Source organism: Gavialis gangeticus, unplaced genomic scaffold (assembly GCF_001723915.1).
Source record: "Gavialis gangeticus isolate Ggan-Ray unplaced genomic scaffold, GavGan_comp1, whole genome shotgun sequence".
Lineage (NCBI taxonomy): Eukaryota > Metazoa > Chordata > Crocodylia > Gavialidae > Gavialis > Gavialis gangeticus.
Window position 1 is genome coordinate 125,183,876 of NW_017729022.1, and position 22,717 is coordinate 125,206,592.

Genomic DNA, 22,717 nt, shown 5'->3' on the forward strand with positions numbered 1-22,717 from the left:
GTGTCAAAGGCCTTGCTGAAGTCCAGAAAGACTACATCCACCGCGACACCTGCATCCATGGCCTTTGTGACCTGATCATAGAAGGCAATCAGGTTGGTCTGACATGATCTCCCCCTAATAAATCCATGCTGATTGCCCCTGAGCATCATTTCTGATGCCGGCCCCTCACAAATGTGCTCCTTGATGATCTTCTCAAAGAGTTTCCCCAGGATTGAGGTAAGACTGACGGGCCTATAGTTACCCACTTCTTACATTCCTTAAGAGGCGGCCTCAGTGGCATGACAGAGTTGGCAGCTGGGGGAAACTCTACCGGGGAGCATGGAGAAAGGCCGGGGTTGGTGCATAGGCTCTGACAGTTGGGGGGCAGGGGGCCAAAGTTCTGAGAGGAGAGCTGGGGGGCAGCAGCCTTATCCATGCTGGGACTCCTACACAGTCCCAGCTGAGCTGCTGCTGTCACATGTGCTCAGCCTGCCTCATCTGTTGCTCTTAAAGCAGTAGCAGGCAAGCTGTTTCAGAGTTCCCAGCAAGGCAGCGCTGCTGAGGCAAAGACTCCACAAGGGTGGTGTGTAATACTGGTGCCTCTCCTAACTTAGCATCAGGGGCAAGAGGCAGGGGCCTCTAGTCATGCTGTGGGTCTCCCTGCCCCATAACTGTGATTCCCCTCTCCTTAGCCATGCATCCCTGCACTTTTACATGTGGGGGGGCTATATCTGTAGGGTGGCCCACATGCAGGGCTATTGTAGAATCACAGAAAATGAGGGTTGGGAGGGACCTCAGAAGGTCACCTAGTCTGACCCCCTTCTCAAAGCAGGGCCAGCCTCAACTAGTTCATCCCAGCCAAAGCTGTCTAGCCAGGTCTTCAAAACCTCCAAGGATAGAGCTTCCACCACCTCTCTGGGTAACCTGTTCCTGTGCTTCACCACCCTCCTAGTGAGAAAATACTTCCTAACACCTCGTCATTTGATGCCTTTCATTCAAGTGAGCACATGAGAGAGCAAGCTCTTGCTGAGGGCAGCTCAGCTGGGCTATAAGGTGCACTTCCCCCTGCCTGACTTCAGGCTCAGCGGGCAAACTCCCTCTCTCAAGTCCTACATGGCAAACACCCGCCTGGCCGCGCAGGGCCAAGCAGACATGCAACAGGGCAGGAGGTAGCGGCGCGGGAAGGCAGGAAGGGCTGGGTACCACCGCCCCAGGGACGGCCCCACCACCCCGCCCTGCAGTGCCCCGGGCGGACGCGAGGGGGCGCACAAGTGACGACCGAGGGGAGGGGGAGGAAATGTTGGGGGGCGGGGGTGCCGCGCGGCATGCTGGGTGTGGTAGTCCCGGCCCGCGCGGGATGCTGGGGGATGCAGTTCGTGGCGTGGGCCCAGGGGAGCCGCTGTGCTCCCCGCGGCCCACAGCGGCACTCACCTCGGCGGCATGGAGCGGATCGGAGTGCCCGGCCCTCGGGCTGTTGGGACGGCGCCGGCAGGGGCGGGGCGCCCAGCAGGAGCCGAGGCGAGTTGCGGCGCCGGGAGGACGCAGGAGCGGTCGCAGCCCCAGCAACGGATCAGCCGCTGGAGACGCGCCGCCGCCGTTACCGCGGCAACAACCCGGGCGACTGCGCACGCGCGCGGGGCGGAGGTGAAAGGTCAGGGCAGTGGCCGCTCGGGCCTGGAGAGGCGGCAACATGGCGTCTACGGCGGCCGGCAAGCAGCGGATCCCCAAAGTGGCGAAGGTGCGCGCGGGCGGCGCTGTGGGGGGGATAGTGTCTGCGACCTGCCCGTGCCCCCCCCCCCCCCGACTCCTGCGGGGTGCGCAGCCCGGCCGGGCAGGGCCCACGGCCGGGACGTACCAGATGCGTGGGGGCCGCGAGGGGGGCGCAGCTTGGAGCACCGGGGGAGGGAGGGGGCCGTGACGCAAGCGGCCGTCTCAGCTCCCCTCCCCCCCGCTGTCAGGGGTTCCACGATGATGGGATTTGTACCTTCATTCAACCCTTGTAGAGTGGACCATCAGTCACAGTCAGCATGCTCACACTGCACGCTCATTTCTGAGGAAGCTCCTTGATGCAAAACCCAAGTAGCTCTTGGGGAGACTTATCTGACCTTTGGGTTGTGGTTGTTTTTTTATTAATATATTTCACATTCCAGGTCAAATCAGTTCCGTATCATATCAGTTGGGCAGAACTCAGTCATGCCCAAAACCGTGTGGGTTGAGCAGGCAGAGCTCAATAGTTGTAAACAATGCGTGGTGCTAGCATCCTCCATACCAGCTTGTACTCCCAAATCCATTGGCAGGTGTCCTGCGCCCAAGCCTGGAGGTCTCGCGATTTGGATGTTGCCCTTGATCTGAGGGAAAAGGCTGCTTGATCTTAGCCTGCAAGAGGCCAAGAAGTGATTCAGATCATATCAGTTGAACTATCAGCACTTTCTTGTGATGTCTTCTCTCAAAATAAAGAAATGCTTTGATTCTAACTCAGTTCTCACTCACTCCCTGGCAAGTTACCAGGAGCAGTATAGAGTAAATAACACTTATTTGCATACTTATTTCCATATTTTTCAGTGTACAATAGGTTTTTAAACGCATACAATAATTTTGAGCTTCCAATACAATAATTTCATATTTAAGACCTGAAAATGTTGGCTCAACCCTCAGATTTGTCACAACTAGGCCAGGGCTCGCTCTCTCCTCCATGGCTTCTCTGGGCTAATAAATCATGCTACTGCCTCTCAGTAAACTCTTCTACATCAGCTTTGGGGTTTGGTCACTAAAAGGCAAGAGTCAGGCTGGCCTTGGGGCCAGAGAGGTCTCCATGGGGTTCATGGCCTCTGCTGCTGCTGCTCCAGCTCCCAGTGCCCTGTCACAGGTTCAAATGAAAGCCAGGTAGAAATCAGCTGTCAAGTGGTTGCACATTTTCGAGCACTCGCATTGTAGGCAGCTACCTCTTCTTAAAGCTGGACAGTCCTTTTTTTGCTGTGATAATGACTTTGTGCTGAATTTATTGTGCAATTGACTGGTTCGTTGTGTAATGTATGTAACATGCAGCACGGGCCCCATTGGCAGCTTCTGCCCTCGCTGTGGCACCAGGTGGCAAGCACGGGCCAGGCTCCTGCCCTGCATCCCAATTGGGCAGACTTGCTTAGGAGCCAGCGATGTCATGGGTGCTCCACCACAGCCTGCGTAGAGGCTGGCGCACTTAAGCAGGGGCCTGTGCAGACAAGAGAGCTGCCTGTGTGGAGCTCAGTGCAGGATTGGAGCCTTTGCATGGCTGTACATAAGTCAATCAAATGCAGATTTTTATTTTATTTTTTGCTTTAAATAGCATAAACAGAGGTATCAAACTTGCCTTGTGCCCCAGGTCAGATCCAGACCACAGGGCTCCTTGTAGGCCAGATGCATCCCAGGATATGAGGAAACTTCAGCAACAGTGGTAGCTCCTGGAGCATGTGTTGGCTACACCTTTGTGTAGTGGAGGGTACGCCCCTGTCTGCTTGCAGACAGGACTCCCTATGGGAGGCCCATAATTAGCGTCCCACTGACCAGCTTCCAGTGGGAGGATCACAGCTACACATCGCCTTTATGGGAGACTCTTCTGTAGCTTGCTCCTGCGGCCATATGGCTGACAGCAAGTGAAACGTGGGGGCATCTGCACCCCAAGCTTCTGGGCTTGTGCCTGCACATAGGATGCCTGCTAAGGATTTGTAAGTATCTGAAGCCCCAGACTTGGTGGAGGATACTTGCACATAAGGTTTTTGAATGATTCCAGGGATTTGGAACTGATCTGGCTAATTTAACTTGGAACACGAAAAATTTTCCTTTAAAAAAAAAAAAAAATGCAGTGGCCACAGTTCTGAGCTCTGACCTCAAGCACATAATAGCAGCTTCAGCCTGGTGCTGGAGCTGTTGTCACATGTCCCATGCCACATGTGGTGGTAGCTCCAGCACAGGACATGCGGCAGGGACCAGCATTCTCCTTGCTCTCCTGCTGCCAAATGCCATGTCCACCCTGAATTCTGTGGCAGGCCACTCCAGTAGTCCAGCAGGCTCCAGAAGCTCAGTCTGGCCCCTGGGCCGTGTGTTTGACGCACCTGATGTAGTGGAATGGAAATAAGAAAATGGAATCCTCCAGGCTACCAGTAGGGGCAGTGTTACTGCCATGGCATTATAATTAGTTACCTAGTCCAAGGGTTGGCAACCTTTTACAAACAGTGGACTGGTGCTTGCAATCTGGCTGCTGCCAATCCCTGCTGCACTGTTCCTTCCCATAGTGTCCCTGCTGCTGCCTCCACTTACCTGCATCTTCCAGTGCTGGAGATTTGCTGTCTGAAACATCAGTGAGGAGGGGTGAATTTGGCAGTGAGAGTAAGCACTGGCTGTCTTAACAGGCATGAGAGCTGCAGAAAGGGGCATTATGGAGGGGATCAGCAGCATGGTGCAGGGCAGAGAAGGGGAATGTGTCAGGGCAAGCTGTTGCATGCTGTAGATCCTACATGTCACCACAGGCCAGATGCAGACCTTTTTGCAGGCTGGATCCAGCCTGTAGGCTGCCAACTCCTGGTCTAATTTATTGCTAATATTACGATCAGATACTAAATCCAACACAGATGACTTATGCACCCATGAGGACCCTCACTGACACACTCCACTTTTTAAAACAAGCAGTCCTTTGAAATTGTAATGGTCAGTAGACTGACCAGAACCCTCAGTTCTAAAATGTGTGTACACACCTTACTGCTGTGCTCATGCATATAAAATTTAGCATATGGGTGAGTTTTATGCCATTAAAACATTATAGCTTGTAGCAAGCTTGGCTCCCTGCACTCCTGGGCTGGAAGCCTCAGTCAGCTGATCGCAGGTCCCAGCCATGGGAGAGCACCAGGTGATCTGACAGCTGAGAGCTCGGATCAGTTATCAGTGCCCCCAGCCATGGAAGTACATGCTACTCTCCCCTGGCTGGGACCTCTGATTGAGCATGCGCAGCCTCTGGAGCACATGGGAATCTGGAAAGGCTCCAGTGTGCTCCAGAGGCTGGGAGCCCTGCCCATGCATACAATTACAGACAGTTAACTAGTTAAGGCCCCTGACAGATGTTACACTTATAATTATATTCTAGCATTATAAAAGCCTAAATCTGTCCATCTGTCTGTCCATAATACTTTATTCGCGCTGTGATTGGCTGAAAAACAGCCAATCAGAGTGCGAAGAAGCATTCGGACAGGTGGCAGCCCACCGCCATGATGGCGGGGACGCAGGAGACAGAGGGAAGGGGGTCATGCTCCCCCCACCTTGCCCTGGTCTCCCCACTGCCCTGCTCCCCAGAGAAAGTTGAAACAGGGGGTCAATTTATAAATGTTGTACATGGAAAACATTGTAACTTGAAACGTAAGTTGAGGACTGCCTGTATTTACCATCCCACTTCTCTCTGTCTGTCACTTGTCCCACTGTGGGAATTTCACATAGCAAAATAATGGAATTAACTCAAGTCAGCAATTTTTTCAGTATTATATGGAATTGAAAAAAAATCAAATAAAAATGAATTTGTTTTTTTCCTAAGGTGAAAAATAAAGCCCCAGCAGAAGTACAGATCACAGCAGAACAGCTCTTGAGAGAAGCGAAAGAGAGAGAACTTGAGCTTCTTCCTCCCCCTCCCCAACAGAAGATCACTGATGAGGAAGAGCTAAATGATTACAAGCTTCGGAAAAGGAAGGTATGTGCAGAGCTATTTGCTGCTTCTGCACAGGAGCAGGACACTAATTTATTTTTTAAGTTTGAATAACTTAAAAATGTTGTGGTTTTTTTTTTAAATAACTTTCAAAGAAAGAAGAGAGATGCCAATTAAGTAGTGACAAATACTGTGTAAAAGTTTACCTTTTTTAAAAACAAAGTTTTGTTTCTAAAACTTCGGATTCAGGATCAAATAGCAACAGAGCATGACTCATATCACTCTAATGTTGCATTAGAAACTGCATCCCTAATATCATATTAATGAGTCCATTCTCTTGCAGTAGGATGTTGACATAGAACCAAGGAAAAGGAATAAAAATCAACAGACAACAGAGCAGTTATGTGCATACAACAATCTGACTGATTAATGATGTTAATCTAGAAAACATACAATGATCAGTTGGGGTGATCTGATGGCTGCCTATAAGTTTATAAGGGGTGCTCACTAGGATCTGGGGGAACGTTTGTTCACCAGAGCGCCCCAAGGGATGACAAGGTCGAATGGTCATAAACTGCTCCAAGACTGTTTCAGGCTGGACATAAGGAAGAATTTCTTTACTGTCCAAGCCCCCAAGGTCTGGAATAGCCTGCCATCGGAGGTAGTTCAAGGACCTACTTTGAATGCCTTCAAGAGAAATTTGGATGCTTATCTTGCTGGGATCCTATGACCCCTGCTGACTTCCTGCCCCTTGGACAGGGGGCTGGACTCAATGATCTTCCAAGGTCCCTTCCAGCCCTAATGTCTATGAAATTACCTGTATTGATTGCATTAGTCTCCAAGGATCCCCAATACCAGAACTGCTGTGTTGCCCCTTTTTCAGTTGTTGTGTGTGATCTCTCACTTTCTCTATCAGTATCTCTCTGTGGTCTCTATCACAGTTTTGTATGCCAGTGCTGATTGGCCACTGTCTAGATTATTGGAATAAAAATTATAATTAAAAAAAAGAGGCTTCACTTTTTGATCCTGGATTGTACTTGGACAGATGTTAGTTGTTCTCTCAAAGGGAAAGTATAGCAGCAAGTTCTACCACTGAGCACTCTCTGAGAGCTCTCCTTTCACTTAGTCATTTTGTACTTGAGTTTGTGCAGTAAATTTTAACCCTGAAGTGAATTGCTTGTGCAGCCTTGGAGCCCTTGCTCTGTCTTCTCCTTTGGCTCCTGTCCAGAGTCACAAGGAAGTGAAGAATTAACCTGTCACTTGTCTTAAGCTTTACCTGTTTCCAGCTTGACTAATCTTTTCTTTCCTCAGACTTTTGAAGATAACATAAGAAAAAACAGAACTGTTATCAGTAACTGGATAAAGTATGCACAATGGGAGGAAAGCCTCAAAGAAATACAACGGTAATTATAAAAGAGGGGCATCCCTTACCTCCCTTCTAGCATATGTAGAACTAATGCATCTCACATCCTTGAACTGCATCTTATGTATGCTTACTTCAACAACGTTGGCTTGCTTTCCAGAGCTCGTTCCATTTATGAGCGTGCTTTGGACGTGGACTACAGAAATGTCACTTTGTGGCTGAAGTATGCAGAAATGGAAATGAAGAACCGCCAGGTTAATCATGCCCGCAACATCTGGGATCGAGCCATCACCACCCTGCCCAGAGTCAACCAGTTCTGGTAAGTTTTCACATATCACAGCATGGTATTTTTCTCCTCAAGTATTAGATGTGCCTGATGTTTTCCATTAGTTTAAGAAAAGAAACCTGTTTTCCCTTAGTTGAAGGAGAAGAGTCCTCATGAAAACAGTGTTCACTGTCTCTAATCTTTTACTTTATTTATGTAAATCTGGAATCTGGTAGTAAAACACCAAGCAAACTGTGTACACACATCTCTATCACACAACCTTTTACTCCTGTAAAAGTTAGCCCCAAAGTGGAGAAAAATGTCTAGAGCTCATGGGATAGCACTATTCTTATATTTGTGCATTGCTTGGTGCATTGTCGTCCCTCAGCATTTATGAGATTCAAATACCCAACAACAGAGTTTCCTACAATAATCTCACCAAGCATCCATTAAAGTTATTCTCCTGATGTAACCTATTTGCTAAATGATTTTGTCAACACTTGTTCTTGTTTGCTTCTTTTAAAGGTATAAGTATACATACATGGAAGAGATGCTGGGAAATATTGCTGGAGCACGTCAGGTGTTTGAGCGCTGGATGGAGTGGCAGCCAGAGGAACAAGCTTGGCATTCCTATATTAACTTTGAGCTGAGATACAAGGAGGTGGACAGGGCGCGCTCCATTTATGAGCAATATATCCTTTCTAAAAATAGTGGGTCCACCTTTTGCACTTCATCTTTTATCCAACCTTTTAAACTCCTTTGAGTTGATATTCAGTTTCTCTCTTTATCTACTTTTGTTGTATTACGATTAATGTACACTGGTAGTTGGTGAATGCATATGCAAAGCTAAGCAATGAAATATATTGGTTCTCAAATTAAGTTGCTTTGGAATTGGTATTTATACATTTCTGCAGGGTCAGTTCAGTCACTCTTGGGTATTTGTACATCTTTACAGATAGAAGTTATTACAGCTTTTTTTCCCTGCACTTTCCTTCCTAAAAATACTAGGGTCTGAACCTGAAAGCCCTCTGTTTGAGGAATTATTTTAACCTTTTTTTCCCCCCAGTTCCTGGATATGTCATCTGCATAGTTCATCTTTAACATTTGTTGTAGCCTGGCCTCTGGTTTTGTAAGCCCTGCATATGGAGTTTGAAATGTCCTATTTGCCTGTTACCATTTCTTTAACGCTAGTATACTTGTCATTGTGCATCCCGATGTTAAGAACTGGATCAAGTATGCCCGCTTTGAAGAGAAGCACAGCTACTTTGCCCATGCAAGAAAAGTATATGAGAGAGCAGTGGAGTTCTTTGGAGAAGAGCACATGGATGAGCATTTGTATGTGGCCTTTGCAAAATTTGAGGAGAACCAGAAGGAAGTAAGGGCTTCATAAAGTCTTTCAACCCAGCATGAACACACAGATTTCTTGAATGTTCTCACTGTAATTTGACAGCTCATGCTTTGTCTGAAGTAACAAGGAGGCAGTTATTTTTACATTTGCCTTTTGCTGTCATTGATTGACACTTTGTTTTAACTTGAGCAAGAAACTTTGCCATCATCAAGAGACAAAGTGAACAACAGTCTTGGGCCTCAGCCAATCTTGGTATTTTTTTTAAGCTTATATACTTATTGTGGAAGAAAGTATAGCTGAAACATACTCTGGACTGTTTCTCTTCTCATTGTCTATAGTAATATAAGTACTGAGACACTCAAGTCCCTGGTGTCCACATACATTAGATAAAGGCTTTCCTCCTCTTCTCCTTGGGCCTGAGCCTGCTGCTACTGAAATTAAGGACTTCACGGCAGCCATTTATGTTAAAGGTTGTGTGCCCAGTAAGAGAGTGAGTCCTTTACTTTTACATACTGATCTACTATCAGCTGTGGATTAGATGGAAGGGAAGGCAGGTTCTACTTTAGGAATGCAGTACAAGTCATTTTGGTTTTGATGTGTTTTCAGTTTGAGAGAGTGAGGGTGATCTACAGATATGCCCTGGACAGAATTCCCAAACAGGAGGCCCAACAACTCTTCAAGAACTACACCATCTTTGAGAAGAAGTTTGGGGACAGAAGGGGCATTGAAGACATAATTGTCAGCAAGAGGAGATTCCAGTATGAAGAGGAAGTAAAGGTAGGTGGGACTCGCAGCGATGTAAACATGGCTAAAGCTCATATTCCATTCTCAGATGCAGAATGAGGTTGCCTCTAGGCCTGCACGAATAGGGAAGTATTTGATTTGGGTTCAGCCAATTCAGAGGACAGTGATTTGATTCGGATCGCTGTCCTGAATCAATTTGGCCGAATCAGCTTAGGAAGATTCAGTGCTGATTTGGAGCGATTTGGTGATTTGGATTGGCCAGGGAGAGGCAGGCACAGCCAGGTGGCTGCAGGTTCTCCCACAGCTCCTTCAGCTGTGCCTGCCTCTCCTTGGGCTGGGGGAGCCGCGAGAGAAGCCCCCATGGCTGCCCTGCCTGGCCCCATCCCCCACCCGGCCCCAGCCTAGTCCCGGCAATTAAAAAAAAAAAAGGCCTGCACTCACCGGCTGCAGAAGCGGTGATTGGGGCATCTGGGCACTCATGGCAGACCCCCCCCATGCAGTGCAGGGCAGTAGGAATCACACCCCCCCTCCCCCCACCTGCCACCCACGCAGCAGTGGGTGCAGCGCGGCTCAGCAGGGCGCCACACACTGTCTGGGAGCTGGGGCGGTTCCACATGTTGGCCAGAGCCCAGCACGGCTCAGTCTCAGTGGCCCCAGCTCCCAGGCAGCGCATAGCGCCCTGCCAAGCCACACTGCATCTGCACCATGGGGCAGCTGCTGTGTGGGTGCCAAGGCAGGGGGTGGAGGTGTGGAGGGGAACGATCACATCCCAAACCCTCCTGACCCTGGCTGAGCAAGCAGCAGCAGGACAGAACTCCTCCCCCAGCACTGCCGTGCCCCCCCCATCCCCCTACCAGAGTAACGCACCCTCTGCCCTGGCTGGGCAGCTTGTCCCAACCCCAACCCCAGTTCCTCCCCCCTCAACAGACTTACCAGCTGGAGGCAGCTGTCAGCTGCCTGTTTAGTCTATGGCCAAACCTCTAAATCTGCCAAATTGATTCGGACAGTCCAAATCAATTTGGAGCTTTTACTTGGTCTCCTGATTCGATTCAGATTCAGAGATTCAGTCCCCGAATCGGGCTGAATGTCCTCTGAATCAAATCAGCTACCGAAGCTTCACTCATCCCTAGTTGCCTGTGCATATGACAGTAGAGATATTGCAATGTGTTGACATATAGAATCCCTGTATCCCTTGTTTAGTGCTAACTTATCTGCATGTGGTAAACTAGTTTCTGGAACTTATCTTACACCAGTTAAAGAGCCTAGTGTTTGGATTTAATGGGGATTTATAGTAGTTGACTGGGATAAATTAAATGCTTGTTTGTGTGAATATGTAACAAAACTAGTTAATATGAAGGAGGCAGAGATGGTACTTTAAGGGTTAGAGCTGCATGCTGGCTTCAAGGAGCTGCAGGGATTCGATTTATTTACATCTCTAAGAGTTACACCAGACTCTCTCCTTTCTCATATAGGGACTTAAAATATGTTAAGTGTTTATCAGCATTTGAGATCTACGGTTTCATAACACCGGTGCTTGGATGCAAATTTGAAGTGCTCTAAAATTACTTCCTGGGATAAAAAAAAAGTCTTTATAAATCTTTTCTTTATGCATCGAGCTCCTGCCCAGAAATTGATGCTAGGGTATACCAGGGAGGGTTTCTGAAAGGAAAGTGAAGGGAGGGAATGAAAATAGTGCATACTGTTTTCTCTATGTCCTTTAGCACCTGCAGTCTCACCTGTAGACTGAAACCTCAGTGACACATCAAGCAAATAAAAATGAAACCCAAATTTGCGCAGTGAAAGGACAGTAATGTATATGACAGTAGACATTCAGTTTTCAGATTTTAGTGCATTTGTTGGGGCTGTTGCCCACAGACTATTTTTTACAGATCTCTGCTCTATCTTAAGATGACAGTTCTCCCCCGCCCTCCCACCAGACTGTATTGTCATTCTGTTAATTTAACTATCCCATTGTTTATAATGTAAAATAGTGGCAGTTCCTTTCTCACTCTGTACTTGCTCTCATTTAGATACTGTTTCCAAAGCCACTTACGGAGCCAATGTCCTATTTGACTTAGCTACTTCTAACTGAGGGTAACATTTAATATTTCAGTATCTTTTTTTAATTAAAAAAAATCGAGATCTACAAACTTAGCAAAAGCTTGTTCTTGTTCTGTCCTCTGGGAAAAGGAACACATTGTTATATTACACTTGCCTTAATGAAATGGTTTCCTATCATTTTGTGCAAGGCTAATCCACACAACTATGATGCATGGTTTGATTACTTGCGGCTGGTTGAAAGCGATGCGGATGCTGATACTGTGCGAGAAGTTTATGAGAGAGCCATTGCCAATGTTCCACCAATCCAAGAGAAGAGACACTGGAAGAGATATGTATATCTCTGGATCAACTATGCATTGTATGAAGAACTGGAGGCAAAGGTAAAGGGTAAAAATACTCCTTTCTTCCCTCTACATTTGGTTAAGTGGCCTTGCTCACTGAATAAGAAAATTCCAGGAGCAAAGTCCTACTGTCTTATTTACAAAATCAACAGGGGTTTAACTTTATCACCAGAGCTTTCACTTTTTGCAGGATCATCAAGTGGTCCACTTGTTAGATCTTTGAACTATATCCTTATCAGTCCTGGTTATGGTCTGCAACTCGAACAGTCCTTTTATAGATTTACTCTGTATAGCTGTTGCTGTCATACACCCACTTTTCCTCCTGTTCATCTTGATCACCTTGTGCTATGTAAAAGCAAAACCAAGCCATCTTAGGCCTATTTGATCTTACATTTTTGCAATAGTTGTTATAAACCCAATAACACTGATTTTTAAACTCACTCTATTTCAGATAATGTCTGTGGTCATCCTCATTCTGGTCTCACGAGGCTTTGAGTTGTATAATTCTTCAGTAGGAACAGCCTCCTTTTCTGAGTATGTAATTAGTCAGTTTGTCACACTGCAACTGCTTCGAGGCTGTTTTCATGTCAGAGTGGCTTAGTTTCATTGTGCAGTCCAGCTGCTTCTTCTGCTAAGGTGGTTAAAATGTCCAATTCTTAACTCCAAATTTTGATAGGAGAGGTAGACATGCATTCTTTATTATAACTTGAAATAAACTTTGAATGGCCACTTGTGCATGCAAATGGGTGAGCAGGCTGTCAGAAGAAAGTGGGCAGAGTTCTATACACTTGCATCTAAACACACACCCTCAAGAGTTTTGTCCCAGAACTACTTTTATATTTGGACATTGTTAGAACTGCACAGTTGTTTTTTGTATTGAATAATTAATTCAATGGGTTTGTTCTTACAGGACCCAGAACGAACTAGACAAGTATATCAAGCTTGTCTGGAGCTCATTCCACATAAAAAGGTACAGCTTTTCTAATGGGTCTGGCACTGGGTCATGAATTTTTTACTCCCCTGCCCCAGCCTGTTCCCACAAAGAGATCATTGGAACTGTTGGGCCTGGGTGCTTCCCTCCTTAAAAGCAAAAGAAGGCATTTTTTCTTGTCCATGAAAACACACACATTGACATGGGGGAATCCCTATTAATGAAACTCAGCTTGGAACAGAGTCCTTCAAGAACCAACAATGAGAAGCCAGATTTTGTCTGCTGTATCATTTCTCTCACCTGGCAGCAGGATTAAATTGGTGCATTTCAGAATGCGCTAATTCAGGGCAGGCAATTATTTTGGCTGGAGGGCCACTTAACAAGTTTTGGTGAGTTGTCAAAGGCCACAGGGGTAGCTCCACCCCTTGATGGGTGCCCTGCCTGCTGGTTGCCATCTTGGAACCAGAAGTCCCATCTGTGACCCTGACCTTTGCCACCAGAAGTCCCTCCCTTTGCCCCAGAAGTACTCCTTTTGGAAGGGAGGGTGCTGCCATCTTAAAACTGGAGAAAAAGTCAAACATCTACTATAACTTATTTTAATTTTATTTAAAAATATATTTTTGTCCCAATTTGTGTGTTTGCATAGTGTATCTAGAGGTGATTGCATAATAGCTCAAAATACAGCCTTACTCTTGTATATTATGTGTGTGGGAGTTAAAAGGGGGTATGTGGCTGGGGAGTGGGTGTGTGGGTGGCTGGGGTGTATGTGTGATGTGGTGTGGGGTATGTGGTTGGGGTGGGGGCTGTGGGAGGGTGTGGGTGTTTGTAGGGTAGTGGTGGGGGTGGCAGTATGTGTGGGAGGGTGTTTTTGGGGTTATGGTGGGGGGCAGGAGTGTGTGTGGGGGGTGGTCCCTGAAGTGTGCCAGTCCCTGGATCTGCATGTGGTGGCAGTGAACAAGGCTGGCCCTGCATGGCCCCATAGCGTGCAGCTCCCTGCACTCCCACCCCGGTCCCCAGCCACACATGGTGGCAGCATGCGGGGCTGGCTTGAACCAGGCCCATAGCATGTAGCTCCTGTGCTCATTCCAGCCTGGTCCCATGGTACATAGCTCCCTACACTCCTGGCCCTGGCCCCATGGGACCATACCTGAATTCCCACTTGCAGGCATGGAGGCTGGAACAGCCATGGGGGGTCCCCAGCAAAAGCTCAAAATACAGCACCCCACTAGCTTAGGACTAGAGTGGGTCAGCCCAGGTGGGGGGGGCGTTACTTAGCAACCAGACGTGCTGGCTTGCAGAGGCGGCAGCCCAGGGCCAGGGCTTATGAAGGGGCCCTGTGGCCCAGATGGAATTACCTGGCAGGATGCATCTGGCCTATGGGCCATATTTTGCCCACCCCTGAACTAATCCCACACAGGTCTGGAAGGGGCCCCTCAGGCCAGTATCTAGTCCACTGCACTGACAGGCAGCTATTTATCCAGAGAATCCTAAAACCATCTACTCCAGCCCTATGCACACACCACAGGTGCAAAGCACCTTCTTCTCTGCCCCCGCAACATGTTAAAGACACCACCAATGCCCTGCCACTGACAGCCATAAAACTGGCAGTGCAAGTCCCTTCCTGGATGCTTGAAAAGATTGGTGAGATAATTGTCCACACTTCTGCCTTTCCCTGACCTGGGAACTCAGTGGCACTTTGACTTTTCACCCAGGACCATCAGTTTCTTTCCTACAATTGGTAGAGGAGGGTGTAGTGCAACCCGTGCCCACCCTCCCTCTGGGTGTGTAGCAGAAAGAACCTTTCTCTTCCACCCTCATCACTTCATTGAGCTGGTTCCTACTTTCAGCATTTGCTTGTTTTCATCTCTACTCCCCGTAGTCTCTCCGTCCACTTTGTCCACCTCTGCCTGAGCTGTATTCTTCCAAACCAGCTGTTTCCAGCTGGCTGTTTGGTCACAGCTGGGGAGGTAATAAGCCTTCATTGACCCTTTCTGGGCTGTTGCTGTGGGTGCAGCACGTTGGTAGGATGACTAACCATTTAAATGCATTTAGCCATCAAACTACCACAGTAAACATAGTAGATTAATACATTGCAGGAGCTACACTAAGCCTGCTATTAACAGTATTTAAGATGAGGAGACCCATAGTGCTTGCACCAAACCCCAGCTGCCACTTACTTCCTTCAGAACACAGCTCAGCTGGGGTTTGGTGCACTCTGCCTTCTGTGCACTCGGGTAGAGGCACATGAGGGGGTAGAGGGCATATATGCAGCTCCTCCCTGACACTAGTTAGCTCAGCTTGTGCTCAAATAAATTTATAGGAGACAATTTATCTGATTAGCAGGATGATGTCAAGAATTCAAATAAGACTGTTCAGTTGCAGTAACTTTCATCTCACTTCACATGAAGTCAGGAAAACAATTAATTTCTTTTGGAATGACATAATCAGTATTAACTGTCAGAGTTCATTGCCTTATCTTATATCTTATGATCACATATCTTATAAGATGCGTGTGTCTAGCTATATATAGATAGATATACCTTATGATTCCCCTTTTTTTCCTTCCAGTTTACATTTGCCAAAATGTGGCTTCTCTATGCACAGTTTGAAATAAGGCAGAAGAATCTTCCATTTGCCAGAAAAGCTTTGGTAAGTAAAGGAAGAGAAAAGGAGCTATTATTTAGTTGCCTTAACAGGTAGCAGAGTTACATGATCCTTGAAAATTCTTTCCTTCACAACTCAAATGAGTAAATCAACATGGTAAAGGGTATATGAGCCTAGCCTGTGTCCAGCATGTGCTGTTGGGCATATTTTAAAAGGGGGAACAGCTTTGCACAGAGATGTTGGGGGAAATGGTAGAAGGTAGGAGGCTCTTCTGGTTTTAGCTGGCAAAATACTCCTCTGAGAGGCCAGTGCACCCAGATCAGCTTCCTGTGGCCTCAGGTACTAGCTGGTGCATCTGTCTAATGATACATGTGCATTGCTAATAAGTTTTAAAACACTTTTATCTGTGGACATTATTGACACCCATGTAATTGGACCTGCACTTTAGCGCTGGAGTAATTGCTACCGTGAGTAGCAGGGGCGGAGTATGCCTTGACAGAAAAACCTCTCTCTTCACTCCAGGTTTACCAGTAGGCCACAGCATTTCACTTGTGACAGAATCAAAGCCTGCACTGGTAGCAACTGAGGCTTCTTTACTGCTGATGCAGACACAGCTTGCTGCATTTGCAGCAGCACTGCAGTGCTTGGGAGTCAATGTCAACTGTTTACGGCTTTGACGGTGCCAGCTCTGCTCACTGAAGTGCTACTAGAGGTTTTTCTGGTTAGCTGGACACTTGCCCTTGGCTGGTAAATGGAAGCAGACTGCTACTGCCTCCCTGAAGTGTAATAATGTGCCATCTTCCCTGCTGTTAGGGCTTGGCTCACGATGCCCTCTCTACCCATTAGCATTTTCACCAGTTACTGTGTAAAGGGAACGTTAGTAAAGGATTTGGTAGGTGAGGAGAGGCTGCTGTGGTCCTATTTAGAAATGTAAGGCCATGTCCGCACTGCTTCCTGTGCTGTTCAGAAACATGCTGCCTCCAGAGCAGAAGGAATACGATGTTAGTGTGGCTTAGGGGAAATGGTGACAGATGTGTACCTAGCACCATGCTGATGTGACTAGTGCTTCCATAAAAGCGGTAACACCCACAGACCAGATATAACACATGCTCCACTGGAGCTCTTCCTGCTGCTGTGAGCTGGGCGAACACACCTATAACTTTCTTTAATCCTTTGGATTTGGATGTGGCACAGAAACTACTTGATTTCTTACTAGATCCTCGCTGTGTGTGGCATTGGCAGTCCAGATGTGTTGACGCAGCCATGCTGCCTGTCTGTACTGAATCACATTGCTTGTGAGCAGTTCTATCCCTTCCAGACAAGGAGATCCAAAAAAGGCCTTGCTTTTGCCCCAAGAGCACTCCTGGGCAGGTCCTGCTAATTCAAGCACCTCATGCTGTAGAGAGAGAATGTAGCTCCTGTTGAGTTTTCACCAGCTGTTAGAGGACACCGAGCTCTTGTCTCTTTTTCACTGGGCCCATATGGCAGGAGGTCTGAGGCTTCCCAGAGACTCTGACTTGGGTGACTGTGAGTGCTCACTGCTAATCCCCTTCTCTGGACACAGTGCAGAACTCATAGTTCCCCTTCCAAGCAGGTACCCCTCTTCCAGTTCCCCACCTTGGTTGCCTGACACCTCTATGGCACCTCTCATGGCTGAGACCCTGGAGGCCTCCTGGTGCCAGGCCTCCTAAGGGTGATCTTTTCCTTTCTGCAATATTCTTTTCCTAAGTTTCCTTTTCCTGTCTTTTGGATAGGCCCCAGCTAGTACCAGCCATCCTTCTGGCTTGCTTAATCAAGTTTCACCAAGTGTACTTACAGTCAGCTTCTCTGGCAAGAGCTGCATTCCTCCATTGTTAGAGCACTTCTGCCCCTTACTGTGGAAGCCTTTCCCTTGCATTCCTTGAAGGGGTGGGGTCTCAGCCTGTTCTCATTCTTTTAAAGGGCCTTCCCTTCCAACGGGCTCTGTTACAGATAGCAAGTTGGCTGATATTTAATGTGGGTAAGATGCTGGTAATGATGAGGGAACAGAGAGGAACTGGGAATCTGTTGGACTTGAAGTTTGTGGAGCTGAGGAGGTTTGTAATGACAACTGATGCAAGTGCTGGTTTGACTGCTGGCTTCCTTGAGTTTTGGTGTATACAGCAACAAGCAACACATGAATTGCCCTGTTGAGGCCATGTCCTGACCTTGATTATAAAATCATTTATGTTAAGTCATGTGAGCAGAGGCTTCAGCAGCAGGAGCATTTTAATCACATTCTGCCATTGCTGCCACCCTCACATGGGTTTGGAGGAGAAACAAGTATCATTCTCCTGGTTTACCAGATCTGCCATGGAAAAAGCAGATGGCTTCTGGATCTCTCTTCTGCCCTTCAGCACACCCCCCCGACTCCTCTCACTTTGAAAAGTTGAGGAACAGCAGAGGACCTCCTGGTGGCTTGCCATCACAGCTGATCATGCAGTGGTCATCTACTGAATTATATTTGTAAAAAGAGCTACAGTACATTCAAAGTTCTTTATATGTGCTTTCTTGTTAAGTATTGGTGCAGTCACCAACGGGATTAGGAGCGTGTGAGAGTGCGGAGAAGGTAGACTTGTGCAACTGTGTGGAGAGGAAAATGGACAGCAGTTCATACTACAGTATATGCAAATATTTCAGGAATCTCTTACCTGGAAGAGGAAACGGGGCATCCTTCCTTCATGTGTTGGTAACTCCATGGTTTAGAAGCTGGAACACTTATTTGAGCTGGGGTGAGACATCAGTTTTGCTGATAGTGTTTCAGTGAAATACTCGAGATACAAACAGTGACTACAATAAATTCCTAATTCTTTTCATCTTCAGAACACTTAAGAGGAACTGTGTGCACACCATTAGATTTAAAAGGATCTGGCTGGATCAGTGCTGGTTAGGTTTGGCATGAGCCAAAGTTGGAGTTAAAAGACTCTTAAACTGTAGTACTGAACAGTATGTTTTGATAGGCAAAAAAGCCTTTCTTTCCTCCTAAAATGAAGCTACTTTAAGCAGTTTTTGTCTTTCCACTGCACAGGGAACTTCCATAGGCAAATGCCCAAAGAACAAGCTATTTAAAGGTTATATTGAGCTGGAGCTACAACTGCGAGAGTTTGATCGCTGCCGGAAGCTGTATGAAAAATTCCTAGAGTTTACACCTGAAAACTGCACATCATGGATTAAATTTGCTGAGTTAGAAACGATACTCGGTGACACTGACAGAGCCCGAGCAATATACGAGTTGGCTATTGGTCAACCCCGGCTAGACATGCCAGAGGTAAGGGGTAAAAGAAGAACTCTAACATAAGGAAGTCAAAGGATTCCTAAAAAATTGTCCATTGTACATTGTAAATGCATCCCCACTTCTTTTCATGCTTCACATTCCAGGTCTCTAGTTGTGGTTCTTGCAGGTTAAGTGCAGCAAGGGCAAATTAATGCCTTCTCTCTTTTCAGTATTCACTTCTCATTAGAGAAGTGAATACTGAAAAGGAGAAAGACATTAATTTGTGGATAATCCAGTGGAGGCCAGCCTTAGCTCTGCACTCTCCCCAAGTGCCACTGCAATCCCCTTCCCTTGCCCAATCTGCTGTTCTCCCTTCTGGTCCCTGTGTATGGTCCCTACCCTATTTGTTGTTGTGCTGCTTGTTCCCCACCTGTTCTGCCATATGTGGCACACAGGCTGTCTAAGCCACCTGTAGCAGATTGGCCACCTCTGGAATAATTCCTGTATCATGTGAATGGCAGCTGTCTCTCCATCTTACATCTGAATCTAAGCCATTTGCATACTTAGGAGCGTTTCTTTAACTGTTGTCCTATCCACTCACCTGATCTGAAACTTTAATGTCTGCAATATCTAGGCTGCCCTCCTAGCATCTTCTCTTCAGTCAGCCCATAAGCAAGCGGAGCCCAAAGGCTCTGCTGTTGGTTTTCCCCATGCTTCTGAGTCTTCTCTTTGAAAATTCCTATTTAGCCTATGGCTACCACTACTATCTTACAATAATTTGATGTCATCCTGCAAGCCTCCATTCAGCCCCTGAACAGGTTACTGACTTGCTGGGGTGGTGGTTTTCTCCCTCCGCACAGGTGTCCCTTGCCTAGAGTCATAGGTTGAAGCTGCCACAGATCAGTGGTGGTGGTGGCATGTCTCTAGAATACTGATATATTGAAAATTATTGCTATGACTAATTTCCCTTTGTGGCAAACTGCTGTTAAGACTTATTGTAAAAGGCATACCTTCATGATATTTGAAGCTAAAGGCTGATGTATTTCTTCCCTCAGGTTCTTTGGAAATCTTATATTGACTTTGAAATAGAGCAGGAAGAGTATGAGAAAACAAGGAACCTTTATCGAAGATTACTGCAGCGGACACAGCATGTCAAGGTGCGTACATACACTCAGAACATGAGCAGTTGTATATGCTGGTCAAGACTCTAAGCTAAGGGATAGAATCATAGCTGCTTCACTGGCATGGCATTTTAAAATGCCAACTGTGAACATGTAACTGTACAGGAAACGCTAATGACTCAGGGGACTGGAAATGAGAGAGTTCAAATTGTTAGCCACTGCTAAATTACTCTTGTTTAAAGATGACAAACAGCTGCAAAGCCTTTATGTGAAGAAAAGATCACTTTGCAAAAGTATGGGGTATTACTAGGATGTAAGGAGACAGCATTTATTTGGGAACCAAGCTTCCTGGGATTCCCACATTTGAAAAGTTACCCTGACAACCACCATTCTGCATTTAAAAGAGAGAGAGATCTCCAGAGCAAGGGTTGCTTCTGAAAAGCCTTGGCCTCTTTTTAACTGCCCAAAGTTTGCAAACACTAGGACTCACTTTAGGCTCCTTGGGTTATTCTAACCAAGAATATTTGCCACAGTGGTTTACAAGGAATGAGTCAGCAATGGTAAGCTAGTTCTTGGTGGCTAAGCTGATGAAGCTGGCACATAATTCAAACTAGAGTTAAGAGACCCTAGAGGGAATGAGCAATTGCTGATCACCCATCTTCCAATTCCCTAAATCCATGACTGGGTTTGAGGAAAACTTTGCTATCCACATATACACCGTGGAATTAAGATACTCAGCGTATGACTGAGAATACTTATCTTCGTCAGCACTTTCCTTCTGACAATACTTGAAAACCAGAATATTCAATGGAACTAACATGGACTTCATCAGATCTTACACTGATAACATGACTTGAATTCTTCCTTGTGATTATTTACAAAAACTGTGGTTTCTGTATTTGCTTTCTATTTAGTCACAACTCTTACTTTATTTTCGCTTACTATGTACTCTGCATTGTGTTAGGACTTTAGAATGAAATATCAACTTACATTTCCCCCAGGTATGGATCAGTTTTGCCCAGTTTGAGCTGTCTGCAGGAAAGGATGAGCTGTCTGCAGGGAAGGATGACAGCCTGTCAAGATGCAGACAGGTCTATGAAGAGGCTAATAAGGCAATGCGGAACTGTGAAGAGAAGGAAGAGAGGCTTATGCTCCTGGAATCCTGGAAAAGCTTTGAAGAGGAGTGTGGAACAGATTCCACTAAGGAGAGAGTAGATAAACTCATGCCAGAAAAAGTGAAGAAGAGAAGAAAAATTCAGGCTGAAGATGGGGTAAGAATCAAAGCTGTGGCAGAGACCATTAGTGATGTGGGTTTAGTTGGACAGTATGTGTGGGGTCATTTCTTAGCTGTATGTTTGGGAAATCATATTCCAGCCACTCAGAATAGTCTTTGTTTGTTATCTGTTGAGGTATGCTTATTAATTGGCAGTGGACCCTGCCCCTCTGAATCCCTAGTTTTAGCATTCCATGGTTCTCTAAGGCAGGAGCTGGCAACCTACAGCTCGTGGGTCAAATCTAGTCTGCAAAGTTGGGGGACTTTACACATGCCTCAGCCAGGCAGCGGATGCTTTGAGTTGGCAGAGCTGGGTCATCCCTGCCCACTGCCGAAAAACATTACCAACACCTGCTCTGCCAGTGAATAACCTTGATTCTGATTTAGCTCCTAGCATCCTAGGAACTTGCACTAATATTCAGTCTACCAAAACATTGGCACTAAGCAGATCCTCAGAGTAAGCTTAATCTGTGCTTTCTTTTTCTAGTCTGATGCTGGCTGGGAAGAGTACTATGATTACATCTTTCCAGAAGATGCTGCCAACCAGCCCAACCTCAAGTTGCTTGCTATGGCTAAACTTTGGAAGAAGCAGCAACAAGAAATTGAAGCTGAAGAGGTAGATCCAGACAAAGACATTGATGAAAGCAATTCCTAACACTTCTTCCATTTGAACCCTCACCTCACTCCTTTTGCATTTTTGTATAGTTATTTCATCAGTGATGGGCTGAATAAAAGTAATAGAAAAACATTGTAACAGTTGTTTATGTATCCAATTCAGTTTAACCTGCATACTTCCTTAAGTTTGTAACAATGAGTTCCACACTTCCACAGTAGGTCCTTTTCCAACCTATGCTCCTCCTGAGGGAGCAATTCCAGTTGTGTGTGTTCCTAGACAAGTATTTGTCCAAAAAATGTCCACCAGAACATCTACTTTGATCCCCTTCATACACGACAGATACTCAATAAAAATCCTACAATAGGTCATACGAAGCAAGAATAAGCGCACCCCCCTGCCTTGGCAGCTGCTGTGGCAGAGAAGTTCTTAAATAAAATACTCTGAGTGAGCCTAAGGGGTGGATCACATCCTATCCTACAGAAGAAGGCACAACAACCCCAATCTGCTGAAGAATGAATGCCCACAGTACCACAAAGATTTTTAAATATTTTCATTACATAGTGATATGCATATATGGTTATGGTTCTGCAGCATCCTTTGTAAAGCGCTTCAAGAGCCTAGAAATAACTGCTGTATTAACCCAATGGTTCTCAACCTTTTTAGAAATGAGGCACCCCTCTATAACTTGAGTGGTACCCCAATTAGTTATTATAGTGCTTACTTGTTCAAAGGGCCTAGGAAGGAGAAGCAACTAGTACTGTGGTGCGTGTGGGGGAGGAGCGACTGGAAAGTAAGTCAGGCTCTTCCCTCTTTGGCTGAGCCTGTGCTTATTTGTTAACTTCTTCTGGTAGCACCCCAGGGCTCGGTCCTTGGGCCCACACTGTTTTAACATCTTCATCAGTAACTTGGATGAGGGGGTGGAAAGCACGCTGCCCAAGTTTGCTGATGACACCAAGATGTGGGGCGAGGTAGACGCACGCACTTGAGAGAGAAGCTGCAAGTAGATTTAGACAAACTACAAAAGTGGGCAGATGAGAATAGGATGGGGTTCAACATAGACAAATGCAGGGTGCTGCACCTTGGGAGAAGGAATCCACAGCATACATACAAGCTGGGGAGTTCCCCTCTTGAAAGCACAGAGGTGGAAAGGAATCTTGGAGTCATTATTGACTCCAAG

General features: G+C 46.4%; 2 protein-coding genes across 3 annotated transcripts in view; one reads left to right on the forward strand and one right to left on the reverse strand.

The window, feature by feature from the left end:
* The window catches only part of CFAP61 (cilia and flagella associated protein 61), a 252,631-nt gene extending 251,094 nt beyond the window's left edge, over positions 1–1,537 (reverse strand). For both annotated transcript variants that reach the window (XM_019516128.1, XM_019516127.1), the window contains exon 1: positions 1,411–1,537. The gene's annotated coding sequence lies outside the window, so the exon portion shown is untranslated. The remainder of the gene's footprint in view (positions 1–1,410) is intronic.
* Positions 1,538–1,612: 75 nt separating this feature from the next.
* CRNKL1 (crooked neck pre-mRNA splicing factor 1) lies at positions 1,613–21,674 on the forward strand. Its single transcript, XM_019516129.1, has 14 exons — positions 1,613–1,717; positions 5,534–5,686; positions 6,953–7,044; positions 7,165–7,323; positions 7,795–7,961; positions 8,466–8,644; positions 9,224–9,394; positions 11,611–11,802; positions 12,674–12,733; positions 15,263–15,343; positions 18,345–18,584; positions 19,586–19,687; positions 20,653–20,922; positions 21,412–21,674. The coding sequence occupies exons 1-14, from the start codon at positions 1,670–1,672 to the stop codon at positions 21,577–21,579; spliced, it is 2,082 nt and encodes a 693-aa protein (XP_019371674.1). The 5' UTR covers positions 1,613–1,669; the 3' UTR covers positions 21,580–21,674.
* The last annotated feature ends 1,043 nt before the right edge of the window (positions 21,675–22,717 follow it).

What these genes read in the sequence shown, in the direction of transcription:
- CRNKL1 (XM_019516129.1), top strand. Translation starts at nt 1,670, where the DNA reads ATGGCGTCTACGGCGGCCGGCAAGCAGCGGATCCCCAAAGTGGCGAAG. An exon ending in GGATCCCCAAAGTGGCGAAG is followed by an intron (nt 1,718 to 5,533) that starts GTGCGCGCGGGC and finishes TTTTTTCCTAAG; the next exon opens with GTGAAAAATAAAGCCCCAGC. An exon ending in TTGAGGAGAACCAGAAGGAA is followed by an intron (nt 8,645 to 9,223) that starts GTAAGGGCTTCA and finishes ATGTGTTTTCAG; the next exon opens with TTTGAGAGAGTGAGGGTGAT.